Below are 15,201 nucleotides of genomic sequence, written 5' to 3' on the forward strand. Positions count from 1 at the left end.
AACTAGATAAAGAGGAGAAAGGGGCAGCTCTTTTTTCCTTTTAAACTTTTATTTCTGTATTGGGGTATAGCTGATTAACAAACAATGTTGTGGTAGTTTCAGGTGAAGAGCGGAGGGACTCAGCCATCCATACACATGTATCCATTCTCCCCACAAATTCCCCTCCCATCCAGGCTGCCACATAATGCTGAGCAGAGTTCCATGTGCTATTCAGCAGGTCCTTGTTAGTTATCCATTAAAAAAAAAAAAAACATTTATTTATTTGGCTGCATTGGGTCTTAGTTGTGGCATGTGGGAGCGAGTTCCCAGACCAGGGATGGAACATGGGCCTCCTGCATTAGGAGCATGGAGTCTTGGCCACTGGACCACCAGGGAAGTCCCTATCCATTTTAAATATAGCAGTGTGTACACATCCATCCCAAATTCCATAACTATCCCTTTCCCCTGTCCTTGTGCCCCAGTAACCATAGGTTTGTTCCCTAGGTCTGTGAGGTAGGGCAGCTCTTTCTGATACCAAGCACCAGGTAATAAATGAGGCAGGAATGATAAAATTGGAAAACTGCTGTTCAGCAAACATTCTAAAAGTAATGGGTTCACCAATCAAAAAATGGGCAGAAGACCTAAACAGACATTTCTCCAAAGAAGACACACAGATGGCTAATAAACACATGAAAAGATGCTCAACGTCACTCATTACTAGAGAAATGCAAATCAAAACTTCACATCACTTCACACTGGTCAGAATGGCCATCATCAAAAATCTATGAACAATAAATTCTGGAGATGGTGTAGAGAAAAGGGAACACTCTTGCACTGTTGGTGGGAATGTAAATTGATATAGCCACTATGGAAGACAGTATGGAGATTTCTTAAAAACCTGGGAATAAAAATACCATATAACCCAGCAATCCCACTACTAGGCATATACCCTGAGGAAACCAAAATTGAAAAAGACACATGTACCTCTATGTTCATTGCAGCACTATTTGCAATAGCTAGGACACGGAAGTAACTTAGATGTCCATCAAAAAGATGAATGGATGAAGAAGCTGTGGTACATATATACAATGGAATATTACTCAGTCATAAAAAGGAATGCATTTTAAGTCATTTCTGATGAGGTGGATGAACCTAGAGCCTATTATTTAGAGTGAAGTAAGTCAGAAAAATAAATATCGTATATTAACACATATACATGGAATCTAGAAAGATGGCACTGATGAACCTATTTGCAGGATGGCAGTGGAGATGTGATGGGAGGGGGAGGAGTGGGTGGAACAAATGGAGATGCAGAGAGTAGCATGGAAACATACAACTACCATATGTAAAACAGCCAGTGGGAATTTGCTGTATCACTTAGGGAACTCAATCTGGGGCTCTATGACAATCTAGAGGGGTGGGATGGAGTGGGAGGTGGGAGGCAGGTTCAAGAGGCAGGGGACATATGCATCCCTATGGCTGATTCATGCTGATGTATGGCAGAAACCAACATAATAGTGTAAAGCAATTATCCCTCAATTAAAAATAAGTATTTTTTAAAAAGTAACAGGCTCAGGCAAGAATCACCAACAGATGCCAAAAATGAGAAACAGGCTATTGACATAGCCTCAACACAACTTATCATAAAATACTGGGTTGGCCAAAAGTTCATTTGGGTTTTCCAGATGCTCTTCCTGAAAAATCCAAAGGCACCGTTTGTCCAGCCCCAATTGATTACAACAGGGAAAACAGTAACTTCACAGAAGAGAAACCTGGCCAGTGGGAGTGGAGAATTCATGCACAGAATTTAGGCTGACCTGGGTCCAAACTCTTTGGGGAGTTGTGTGGGCCTGGGCAAGTTACTTCACTTTCCAAGGCTCAGATTCCTACAGGGATTTCTGTAAGGATTCAAAATAACATGCTGCATCTATAGGCATTCAGCAGAACATTGTTCTGAAAATGAAAGGAGGGAAGCTACCTAAGAGCCCATCAGTTGGGGATGTGGGTTAAATAAAAAGGCCTCCACAGCCGTGAGGAAAGAACGTGCTTCTGTTTACAAGAGCCAAGACGAGGAGACGACCTAGATGTCCATCAGCAGAGCAATGGATAAAGAGGATGTGGTGCATATAAACACACTGGAATACTACTCAGCCGTAAAAAAGAAGAAATGCCATTTGCAGCAACATGGATGAGCCTAGAGATTATCATACTAAGTGAAGTAAGTTAGAGAAAGACCAACACCATATGATATCACTTACATGTGGAAACTAAAATATGGCACAAACGAACTTATCGACAAAATAGAAATAGACTCATAGACATAGACAGCAGGCTTATGGTTGCCAAGGGGAAGAGGCTGGGGGAGGGATGGACTGGGAGTTTGGGACTAGCAGAGGCAATCTATTATACTGACATATAAAATGGATTAGGAACAAGGTCCTACTGCAGAGCACAGGGAACTATATTCAATATTCTGTAATAAACCATACTGGAATGACAAAGAATATATATATATATGTATAACTGAGTTGCTTTGCAACTGTTCTTTGTACAGAAGAAATTCACACAACACTGTAAATCAACTGCACTTCAATACAATTTAAGATACAAGAAAAGAGGACTTCCCTGCTGGTTCAGTGGCTGAGAATCTGCCTGTTAATGTAGGGGACACAGGTTCGATCCCTGGTCCAGGAAGATTCCACATACCATGGAACAATTAAGCCCATGAGCTGCAACTACTGAGCCCATGTGCTTTAGAGCCTGTGCTCTGCAACAAGAGAAGACACCGCAATGAGAAGTCTGTGCACCGCAATGAAGAGTAGCCCCCACTTGCCACAACCAGAGAAAGCCTGTGTGCACCAACGAAGATGCAGTGCAGTCAAAAATTAAAAAAAAAAAAAGAAATAAGAAAAGAACATGTTTGATCAGGATGCACTGTGGGGAAGTGTGAAGGGCAGCGGAGTTTCCCATTGTGTGTGCAGTAGGACCCTATGTATGTACCAAAAAATAAATAAAAAGACACTTATGTTGTATATAAATAGTAATTACTGCATGATCAGAAGCTGCCTTGATACTTCACACACAGTGAATCATTCCACTCCACAACAGAGCTCTGAGGCAGGTACACTTGACCCCGCTGGACGGAAGAAAACTCAGAGGCGACGGAGAATTAAGAAATTGGCTTAGAGTCTTCCGCTGGCAGGTGGCAAAACTGGACTTTGCCTCCAGGTGGCTGGTGCTGTGGACACCAGTGTTCCTAATCACAGCCTCTCTAGAACTGCAAAGAAAGGAGGCCGGGACCGCCCAAATCAACGGCGATCTGATTACTGCAAACTGATTAGTTGCAAAGGGCAACTAATCCCTCCACCTCCCCATCAAGGAGCAAAGAAAAGAAATGAGGGAGTGAAGGAGGAATTTCAGACTCTGCAAACTTATTCTGGTTTATGAGGAAAATAAAAAAAACCAAACCATAAAACTAAGACAAGTTTCGAAAGGGAAAAGGGAAAAGGACAAAGAAGTGGGGTGGGGGGAAGATAAAGAAAAAATAATGTAGTGTTCTTGGTTCATAAAAGACAGTAGAACACTAACATTAGCCTAATTCAATGGTCAGTGAAGGCAAAACTCACTCAAATTTCAATATGCTGGCACTTGGGGAAGGGAGGAATGGGCAGCCCAGTGGGGGGATTTCTGACACTGGAGATGCAGTGCCTCTGAATGAGACTAGCAACCTACAGAATCCCCCAGGTCAGAGGAGGGAGGCCATCCTCCAGGGCGTGCGTGAAATGTGGCCTATGTAAAAAATTAAAATGAGAATGGGTAGCTTGCCTTCAAATCTCAGTTCTCCAAGTCCCTGCCACCTCCTCCAGGAAGTCTCCCCAGATTGCACCCTGATGGCAGTGGCGGCAGCAGCATCCCCACAGCCTACAGGCACACACAGGCTGTGTCTAACTCCATTCTTACACATGCTGCTTTCCTTCATGGGGCTTATCTCAGCTTGTAATTATATACTCACTAGTATAATTTCTGTCTTACCCACCAGACTATAAGCTCCCCTGGGTAGGACAAGTGTTTAACTCACTAAAGGATCTGGCCTCAGGAGGACGGATGTCACAGGGATGGAGAAAGAGTGGTTCTCACACTCAGGGAACATCAGAACCACCAGAGAACTGGTTGCGACTCAGACCTCAGATTCCTGGGCCCCAGACCGCATTTGGGGAAGAGCTATTCTAAAGCAGCCACAGAAGTATGTGAAGGGCAGAAGAAGGCTGTGCGGAGCCTGAAAAGGAGAAAAACTAACGGCAAGAACGTCTGGCATCTCCGACTACGGACCTCACACAAGGATGCCCCAGCAGGCTGGCCGTGCTGCCTGCAATGTCCTGCTGGCACTGACCTGAAAGTCTTAAACTGTTTTTCAAGAAGGGGCCCCACATTTTCATGTTGCAATTTATGTAGCCAGTCTGGCTCCTGAGCATCTCGCTGTACACTCCACCCAAGCTCAGAGAGCAACGGGACAGGGATGATTCCTAAAACAAACCGTTGCCGCTGTTTGAGCTAGGCACTGTGCCGAGTCTTCCTTACATGCCCTCGTTTATTCTTGTCTTACGACTGTGTTCACCCAAGGAAAGCACACTTGCATCAGCACCTACATGGGGAACCTCCAAACCCCTAAGGGCACATATCCGCTTTCAGAGACAGACATTCGGATGTGCAGAGACAGAGAAGTTGCCCAGACTCACACAGCCAGGGCGATGGAACCCAGGGTGGGTTCCAGCCCTGGGCTCCTGGCCCCAATCCCTTCCTAAACCAAGATCTCCTGGTTAGGTGCGGTCTTTCAGGCCAATACTCTTTCCCCCGACCCACAAGTTCCACCAGACTCAGTCTCACTGGAGAGGCACAGACAGAAGGATTCCGAGATGTACCTGGGGTGATCCTGGGTGTTATCTGTAAACCTACCGGACCCAGTTAGCACAGTAGTCTGGGTTCAGTGGTTTGAATTATAAAGCATAATTATGGGTAGGGCCTGACTTTATTCTAGAGGTTTCAAGTTGCTTTCACCCTGGGGACTCCAGAATCATGAATTTGGAGCACATCTTCCTTGGTAAGTACTGGAGTTTCAAGTTGCATCAGACACATGCTCTGCTGGGCTCCACTCCCCACCCACGAGAAGGTCACAGGGAAGACGGCTCAGCCAGAAGGCCACAGGTCCTCTCCAGGGGTTTGGGGCACACAGGTAGGGCTGACAAACACGGCTTTAAGAGGGTCCGTACTTTGAGGGTGAACTTATGGTTGCCAGGGGAGATGTATGGGGGGAGGGACAGTGAGGGAGTTTGGGATGGACATGTACACACTGCTATATTCAAAATGGGTAACCAAGGACCTACCGTACAGCACACGGGACTCTGCTCAATGCTGAGTGGCAGCCTGGGAGAGAGGGGAGTTGGGGGGAGAATGGATACATGTGTATGTATGGCTGAGTTCCTTTGCTGTCCACCTGTAACATCACAACACTGTTAACCGGCTATGCCCCAATACAAAATAAAAAGCTTAATTAAAAAAAAAAAGAGTGATTGAGACCTCCACAAAGGTTACCTATCCACCCCTCCTCGTGGCCCACAGAAGCCCACCCCGCCCCCACAACAAATACCCTCCCAGATATTTTCTACAAGGAACTCATATTACAGGCAGAATTGTCTTCCCCCCAAACCCACATGCTGATGTCCTAACCCCAGCACCTCAGGCTGTGACTGTTTGGAGACAGGGCTTTCCAAGAGGTGATTAAGTTAAAATGAGGCTATTAGAATGGGTCTGAATCCAACACGACTGGTGTCCTTGTAGGAAGTAAAGATTAGGACACGGAGGGACGACCATGTGAGGACATGGTGGAAGATGGCCGGCTGCAAGCCTGCTAGCCACCCCATCCTTAGGAGCTCGAGGAATCCAGGGTCCTTTACCCTTAACAATAAGGCCCATGACACTAGGTCTGGGGCAGGGTTTCCAACAGCATCTTCAGACATGTTCTCAAAAGCCTGCAAGTTTTCGAAGATCTTACAGACTCTGAATATGTTTTAATAACTAGCCTAATATGATAGTGGCTGGTTTATAACAAAGAGCTGTCATATGACCCTGGTGTCACACCCGCATCCAGGACAATAATCACACGGCATGCTGAAGGGATGCAGGCTTCTCGGAAGCCCAGAGAGAACTTGGCGGGAGCGCAGAGCCATTGCATGGCATGCGGTGACGTTGGCGTATCAACTTCAGGAAGTCTGACCTGCAAAGGGGGTAACCAGGCCGCCAGGGAGGCCGTCTGCAAGCCCAGTCTCTGCCCGGGGCTACCTGCCACGGGTGATGAGCAGTGAGCATGCTCGTCAACACACGGTGAAGAAACACCACTTCCATAAGGCCTGGCACTCATCTTATCTTCAAGTGACCCGGCCAGTTCTACGATGATTACGTGACGGGCAGGTTGTCCTGATCTAGCAGACACAGTCTCGGTCTGCGTAAATGCCATCTTATACACATATGGGTAATTAAACATTTCCAGCATAAGCTTTATCAAAATCAAAATTCAAAAGAGTCTGAGGATTGGACCTCAAGGCCTTCCCTGGGTTAAGAATCCACCGTGCAGCTCCGGGGACACCGCTTTGATCCCGGTCCAGGAGATCCCACATGCCGTGGACAACCAAGCACGTGTGCTACAGCTTCCGGGTCCACGCGCCTAGAGCCTGTGCTCCATGACGGGAGGAGCCCCGCGACAGGAAGCCTGCACGCCGCAACTAGAGAGGAGCCCCCGCTTGCCGCAACTAGAGAAAAGCCTGTATGGAGCAACCAAGACCAAACACAGCCAGAAAAAAAAAAAAGACCGGACTCAAGACTAATAAAAACACTAACAAAAACAGACAGCTGTGGAGCAGACTTCGTACCAGGCGTGGTTCTGTTTAGCAAGTGATCTCATTTAAGGGACGATTTCTTTCTACCAGTGTGGCAGGCAGCCTCTAGGTACCTCCATCACCCAGTCTCCCTTTATTCACACCCTGGTGTCATCCCCTCCCTTTTGAGAACCAGCTCAACCTAGACTCCTTCCAGTCAACAGAACATGCCAGAAGTAAGGAGACGCCTGAGTAATCAGGGCCAGAGGCCCACCAGCAGCCTCAGGCGGGATCCCTCCCCCTTCTTCCCTGAGAGCCTTCAGACGAGACCACAGCCCTGGGGAGAGATGGACAGCAACCTCACGAGAGACCTGGAGCCGAAAGAACCCAGGAAAACCACCCCTAGACCTGTGACTCAAAGAAACTGGGAGAGAAAGTCATTTTCAGCTGCCACATTTGGGAGTAACCTGTTATGCAGCAATCGACAACAATGAATACAACCACTCTACATCACTGGTTGACTTTTGATACAACGTCACCAGTCATGTCAAAACACAGTTGCTACATGCGTACTTCATAATCTTATTATAAATGTAGTTTTCATAATAAGCATGTGACTATGTTTATTGCCAATTTTAGTTTTATACTTATTTAAGTCACATTTTGGTATGAAGGGCTTCCCAGGACTCAGAAGTGAAGAATCTGCCTGCTAGTGCAGGAGACATGGGTTCAATCTCTGGGTTGGTAAGATCCCCCGGAGGAGGAAAATGGCAACCCACTCTAGTATTCTTGCCTGGGAAATCTGATGGACAGAGCAGCCTGGTGGGCTACAGTCCATGGGGGCTGCAAATAGTTGGGCATGACTAACGTAAGACAACGCTGGGGGGAGCTTCCCTGGTGGTCCAGTGGCTAAGACTCCATGCTCCCCAAGCAAGGGGCCTGGGTTCGATCCCTGGTCAGGGGACTAGATTCCACATGCCACAACTAAAGATCCCATATGCCATAAGCGAGACCAGCCAGATAAATAATAAATACTTAAAAGACAACCCTGGGTGCTTCCAATACGTTTCTTTAAGATGACATATATTGCTAAATTTTGAGAAACACCAAAGAGCTCTGTGGGTGCCTCTGTGAACGCGTGTGTGTGTGTAAGCCTCAGAACTCCTCTTCCTGCAAACCAAGTGTGATCTCTTAAAAACTCAAATGTGACTGTGTCTGTTCTGTTCACTGCATGCCTCATGTTTGGCACATCTGCGAATAAATGAATGACTGTCCTGCCCCAGCGCAAAACCTTTCCATGATTCCCTGTCGCTCTATGGAGGAAGCCCAAATTCTTCATAAGGCCCAGAGCCTCTGGGTCCACTTCTGCAGCCTCATCCTCTCCCACTAAGCCTTGCACCTCACTCCCTTCTGCCTAGAACTCTCCATCAACTCTGCCCTTCCCACATCTCCTGGTCTTTGCTGTGCCAATGAATCTCTTAAACATCCCTTCTCATTAAACAGTCAGCTGTGATCTGTAGTTTGGGACCCATCTCAGGACAGGGTACCACGAGGACAGGGAGTGTATGCATCCTTTCCTCCACTCCATCCCTGGCGTGCAGCACCAGCCTGACACAGGGCAGGTGCTTGGTGAATCTGGGCTGAATGAATGACCAAGACACCGGTCGGCTGGGACCTAGTCTTCACCCTGCAGAGCCCCAGGGAGATGAATCAGTTCACCAACCAGCAAGGCACTGCGGGACGGAGCCATGCCAGTCTCAGTTGAGAGATGGGAGCCCTGAGGGTCAAAGATAACTTTCTGAGTTGGCACCGAGTCATCCAGGAAGCAGGAATTTCTGGTCCAACATTTTCCTTAGCCAAGGTTCTGATGGGCAGAGAAAGCTTCTTCCCAGTAATGAAAGCAGGTCTCCCAAATGCTTTCCTTTTCCTGACACTGGAAATGCAGTAAGAATAAACCATCTCCAGAGCCATAAGGACTGTGCTGACTCAGCCTCGGATGCTCCTGACTCTGGGTCCTCCTCCCTTGACCCCTGTCTCAACCACCTGTCCCCTGCTTAGTCACTCCACTTTTTTTATTCTTCTTCCTACTGGAAACTGGTGGATTTCTCTGTCTACGGTCAGTCTCCGCCATGAACTTTGTTTTGGACACAACTGTATCCTTACCACCTGGCCAATCTGAGAGCCTCCAAAGCCTCATCTATCACGTGCATGCAATTAACACAACTCAGAGGTGAAGAGACACAACAAGGTCTCAATAATAATTAGTATTATAACTGGGGTGACTCGGCAAAGTGGAGGGGAGGTTCAGAGCCTGCCCAGGACACCACCTACAACAAGTGCTCATGAAGGAGAGTTAGCACTATTGCGGAAATGATCACAGTAAGCAAACTTTGCTTCTTTTTCAAAGTGGTGGACATAAGTGTGAGAGCAAAGACTGTGAGCTGAGCTGGCAGGAAACAGGTGACCTGGCTGGCTGGCCGCCTCCCTCATCACCCTCCTCATTTACTTTTTTATAATTTCCTGGGTTTGATGAGCTGCCTTTAGAGACAGGACACCTGGTTTCTCAGCCAGACTTCGCGGCTGGCTGCCTGGGTTTCCCGTCTCACCACCCCTCCACTGCCAAGTTGTCATATATGCTTCGGGGTGCTGTTGAGAACATGTCAGGGAGGTGAGTGCCCCTCCACCCCCGAACACCTACAGACAGGTTGAAGACCCGTCCCACTTTTAAGGGCCCCTCTGCAAAGCTCTGGGGGCATGAAGCCCATCTTGGTTCAGAGATCAAATTCTCCCTAGCGTCTCTATTCAGGATACGTCATCCCCATACCTGGCACACGTAAGTGTTAGTGTTAGTCGCTCAGTCATGTCTGACTCTTTGCGACCTCATGGACTGTAGCCCACCAGGCTCCTCTGCCCATGGAATTTTCCAGGCAAGAATACCGGAGTGGGTAGCCATTCCCTTCTCCAAGGGATCTTACTGACCCAGGGGTCTAACGCAGGTCTCCTGCATTGCAGGCATATTGTTTATCACTGGAGCCACCAGGAAGCCCCAGGTACTTGGCAAACCGAGACATCCCATAGAATCTGGCTGTAACCAATGACATCAGGAGTGCTTGAAAAATAAATACCCAGCTAGACGCAAAAGTCAAAGATGAAAAAGAAAAACAGAAAAAGTAACATAGAACAGGCAACCAGGCTGGCAAATTAACTTCAAATTCCTTCAACAGAATGAGTTACACGGCATAGAGGGAGAGAAATGGATTTCAGTGAAATGACTGGACTTTGTGTCCAATCCATGGTTAACATACAAAACCTCACATACAAAGCCAGAGATTATTTGAGAACTGCCAGTTACACAGCCCTGTGGTCTCCCATCCTAGCACCAGAATTCCCATGCTGGTATCCATCTGTAAAACACTGTTGCAAGAAAATACACACAACTATTTAAGACCCATACAACCAAAATGTTTTGACCATTGTCAAGATTTTCCAACAGCTCTCATTCATTAAAAAGTCAATTTAACTTTGAGGTTTCCCTTCAGCCATCAAAAGGCCATGAGCACCTGCAGAGGACCACTTCAGGAATTTTATTTTTGAACGACTGACTTACATTTTAAAAAGTGAAGAGATCCAGAGATGCTTCTGCAGAAATACCACATTCTCTGCTCTTGGTATCATGCGGTGAGTTCCGCTTACAAGCTAAGGAGAAAGTTGGTGACCCCTTGACCCCGCTGCCTCTCTGGGTCCTCCACGTGGATGGGCTTTTGGGGACAGGAGTGTCAGTCTGTCCACTGGAAAAACTCTCCTGGCCCTAGAATCCTGTTGCTTTATCCTAGAGGGTCCTCTGGAGGCTGCAAAGCTAGCACACAAATCTGAGTGGTTTTTGCGAAAGTGGCCCTGGAGATGCGGGAAGCAGAACTGAAAGGCATGGCCACTCTTACTCTGATTTCCACCATTACTGCTACTATTTATGCTCAAACATTTGCACAACACTTTTTGTCATCAATGCCCCCAACCCCACACCATCCCGCCCCATTCAAGTAACTTAAAAAATTCCAATAGCAGTCTAGATTGGGGGACCTGGGAATTTAAATTCTCTGGAGTCAGATAAACCTAGGTTAGGTCCCCTCCTCGGTCATTGCTAGCTGTGTGCCCCTTATCGGACATATTTACCCTGTTTCGGCCTCAGTCTCGCATCTGCATAATGGGCTGGCATGGGAGAGTTAAAAAGCTTAAAAGGCGAACGCTGGGCCCAGAGCAAAAATGCGAGCTGGCGTTGTTAAGAAAACGCCTTCTTTCTAGAACCAGGAGGAGGCGGGCGAGCTGGGGGAGCGCAGCCCGCGATGCGCGGACGGGGTCGTGGGGTGGGACGGGGTGGGGGTCAGGTCGCATGCCCCGCGCCCGGGCGCCCAGACTCACCAAGGTTTCCAACTCGCCCTTCGCCAATAGCTCGTACTTGGGGCTCGAGCCCCAGAAGGCGAGCTTCTGCAGCAACTTGGAGAAGCGTCCTTCGAACATAGTGAGCGGGTGCAGGCCCCTCGCCCAGCTTCCCGTCCCGCCGGCGGCCGCCTGTGCTCGCGTCCCTCGGTCCCTGGCGTGGCCGGGGCTGGCTGCGCGCGCCCAAGCCTCCCGGGCCAGGCCCAGGTTACCAGGTAGCCGCCTACCTGCCTGCCGCAGGTGAGGCCCCGCCCCCGGGGCGGAGCTGCGCACAGGGAGGCCGTCGGCGCACCTGGCCCCGCCCCTCCCGGACTTTCCCGCCCTTGAGGGGCCGCGGTGGCCCGGAAGGCCCGGGGGCTGGCAGAGGTACCTCAAATCTTGGGCTGTTTCTCAAACTTGCCCAACCGTGAGATGCAGCTGGAGCCGGGGGGTTGAGGTGGAGATGGGCGATAAACCAGACCCCTCCTACCCTGAGTCACTGAGCGGGCCGGGAAGCTGAACTTTACCGAGCACCCAGGTGATTCTCCTGGGGAGCCACGTGAGGTGAGCTAAGATGCTGGGAGCACATTTAATGTGAACTGAGGCTCCTATAGCTGCTGGGAGGCTCGGGAGCGGCCACGTGGCCTCTCTGAACGCGATTGCCAGTTTGTTATTGCAGGGGAAGACAGCTTAAGACCTCCCCTCCAGGAAGGGCCCTGGGAGGGAACCCCATGAGCTGGACAGTTTGAGGAGCCACTGCCTTAGGGCTACACCTGGTGCTGCATGGTCTATGAACTCTTTGTTCTCATTTGCAGAGCGGGCTCCTGTGCTTGCTAATCGTGGGACCTGGAGCAGGTTTCTTAAACGTTTACAGTGTCAGTTTACTCATCTGTAAAACGGCCACCATGATGGCACCTCCTTCATAGTGAAATTGAGAGGAAATTTGTTGGACCATCTTATATGGGAAGAGCTCAGGGCAGGGCTTGGCATAGTGTATTGGGTACGGGGATGACATATTCACTCTCATCACTGGGCTCACATGGCTCCCAAAGCTTGTGGGTGAATGTGCAGTATAGACGGTTTTCAGCCTCCAAGAAGATATACTGAAATGTGTAAGGGTTTCAGCTTCACACAGCATGGGAATCCAGAACAAGACCCACTGCTTAGTAGGGAGGAGGCTGTGCCGCTATTCTGTGCCTCAGTTTTCTTATCTGTCGAGTGGGGTTACCTAAGGACTGTAGGGCAGCGCACGTGTATTTGTCCATTAAATTGTGCTGCCACTTGCCCCAGCTGCTCCCCAAGGGGTGGCCACGTCAGCCCCACTCAACCCAGTGGGTTCTAGAAGCCCTTCTTGTTTCTCCCGCCTCTTCCACTCTTTGCAGAAACGACGCTGCCCACTTCCATCAATTTCAGCAAAGGCCCAGAAGTGATGGGAAAAGCAAGACTCTGGTGTGAGTCAGATTTTAATCCCAGGCCTGTTCCTAGCCGAAGGGTGACCTTGCGATTCTTATCAACTTTTTGCACCTCAGTTTACTCATCCACAAAATGGGGGTGAAACCACCTATCTGAGTCAGGGTCTGGTGCCTCCAACTGAGTGCTTTGGGGAAAGTTTGATAAACAGATTATTTGTGAGCAGGGGGTGATGTGTTGCGCAAATACCTTTGCCTTGAAAGCTCCACCTCAGCTCCAGCTCAGATTGTCAAGAATTTGTGGGTCAGGCGTGAAAATGTCCAGGGCATTCAGGAAGCAGATTCTGGGCAGTGGATATTGTGCAACATTCAGACCTGTTGGGATTAAGGAAAAGAAAAAGATGGAATGGATTACAGAGAAAGTAGTTTAAGAGACCAGCTTTGTGCCTGGAATGGCTGAATGGACACTGTTAGGCTTAAGCTTGCTTAACTTTTCTTTTTGTTGCCTTGTGATCAGAAAATGTATCCATACACAGGTCTATGAACCTTTCTTAATTTACTGAGACTTTGTGCCTCGTGTGTATGCAATTTTTATAAATATTTCAATCTCACTAGAAAAGTTGATATATTCCTTGGAAGGATCTTGGTAAGCTGTACTCTTCTTTGTAAATTTGTTCTGTATTTATTCACTCTGACTTTCTGGCTCCATTGCTCATGTCTTTATTTTTGACCACTTGACCTGACAAAGGAAGATAAGAAAGAGTTTCAAATTTCCCAGTTGAATTGCTTTCCTGTCCATTTTTCCCTTTTGCCTGCAGCCTATTGGATTCTAGAGTCCACTCTCAGGGAATTAATTCAGGCAAGACAGGGAATTCCCTGGCGGTCCAGTGGTTAGGACTTGGCACTTTCACTGCCAAGGGCCTGGGTTTGATTCCTGTTTGGGAACTAAGATCCCACAGGCTGAGTGGCACGGCCAATAATAATAATAATAATAGTAAAACAATCTGTGATAGGAGAAGCAGAGATGAAAATTAAAGGAAAAAGAATTCAGATAAGACAGTTGCTGTGAGACTTTCTGAGGTTGGCAGCTCTGAGTGATAGGTCCTGATGCTCTGGCCAGCCCAGAGAGACAAGGGTACCACTCAGCCCAAAGCATCTGACCTTTCTTGAAATATCAGCTCTGGGCACCTTGAACGGTGAGGTCACACTCTTCAAGTCCCATTCACTCTCAGTATGAAAGTGGTGTCATTTCATGACCCATAAATTACCTCCCAACAACACACCCTGTTGGGATACGTCAATGCAATCCCAAGGCACCTGAGTACAGAATACAAGGGCTACATGAGTACTGGAGTGGGTTGCCATTTCCTTCTCCAGGGGATCTTCTCAACCCAGGGATTGAACCCAGGTTTCCTGTGTTGCAGGCAGACACTTTACCATCTGGCCACCAGGGAAGCCTATATATATATATATTATATATATATATTATATATATGTATGTTTACATATATTAGTTTTAGAACTTCGTTTGAAGTTGATGCTCTTTGCATAGACCCTCAGTTCTGTTTGTTTTTTTAATGACTGAGCATATAAGCAGTAATATAATCATGTCACGGATGAAGAAATTAGAATTTAGAGAAGGAAAGCCACTTTCATTCATTAAGCAAATATTTTTAAGCACCTGCCACATGGCCATGGAGACCAACCACTGATACACAGGACCTCTGTCCCTGCTGTCTTGCGTCTTATCTCCCAGTGGGTGTGACAGGCTATAAACAAACCAGACTGTCATGCAGTTGCAGGCAGTGGATGTAGTGGGTTGAGTAAAGGGCCCCCTAAAAGTATTCATCCATGTCCCAATCCCCAGAAGCTGGGCGATGTAACCTGATTTAGGAAAATGATCTTTGAAGATATAATTAAGATAAGGATCTCAAGATGAGATCATGCCGGGTTAACTGGGTGAGCCCTAAATCCAAGGACTGGTGTGTCCTTATAAAAGACAGAAGAGGAGAGACACAACACAGAGGAGAGACCTCATGAGAATGGAGGCAGAGATGGGAGGGATGCGGCCACAAGCCAAGGACCACCTGGAGCCACAAGAGGTAAGGCTGGGTGCCCACCCTCCGCCAGAGTCTTCAGAGGGAGCATGGTCCTGCCAACACCTTGATTTCAGACACCTGGCTTCCAGACTGTGGGAGAATTTCTGTTGGTTTGTGGTCATTGGTTGTGGCTACCCCAGAAAACGAGCAGAGCGAGCAAGGCGATAAAGACAAGGAAACGGAGTGAGGACTGGAGAGAGAGTGGGGCTCCTGTCACTTGAGCAGTCAGGAGAGGTGACGTTCAAGCAGAGACCTGAACGAGGTGAGCAGTGACACCTGTGGATATCTGGAGGGGTGGGGGGACAGCATTCCAAGCAGAGAGAAGAGACGGGATCGTGTGAGACCTGCTTCTGTGAAATGACTCTCCCATTTGCACCCAAACCCTGGCCACCCTCCCCACCCCACGCCCACGCTCACGCTGAGCCATATTAC

At 48.2% G+C, this 15,201-nt stretch overlaps 1 protein-coding gene across 1 annotated transcript in view; it reads right to left on the reverse strand.

Annotated features, from left to right (window-relative positions):
- ATP2C2 (ATPase secretory pathway Ca2+ transporting 2) overlaps positions 1-11,380 on the reverse strand; it is a 75,550-nt gene extending 64,170 nt beyond the window's left edge. Inside the window, exon 1 of the mRNA XM_070451457.1 lies at positions 11,265-11,380. Within this exon, the coding sequence (XP_070307558.1) occupies positions 11,265-11,363 (99 nt within the window). The 5' untranslated portion in view covers positions 11,364-11,380. The remainder of the gene's footprint in view (positions 1-11,264) is intronic.
- Positions 11,381-15,201: the final 3,821 nt, after the last annotated feature.

The sequence above is a fragment of the Odocoileus virginianus genome, chromosome 20 (assembly GCF_023699985.2).
Source record: "Odocoileus virginianus isolate 20LAN1187 ecotype Illinois chromosome 20, Ovbor_1.2, whole genome shotgun sequence".
In the NCBI taxonomy this organism is placed as follows: Eukaryota; Metazoa; Chordata; class Mammalia; order Artiodactyla; family Cervidae; genus Odocoileus; species Odocoileus virginianus.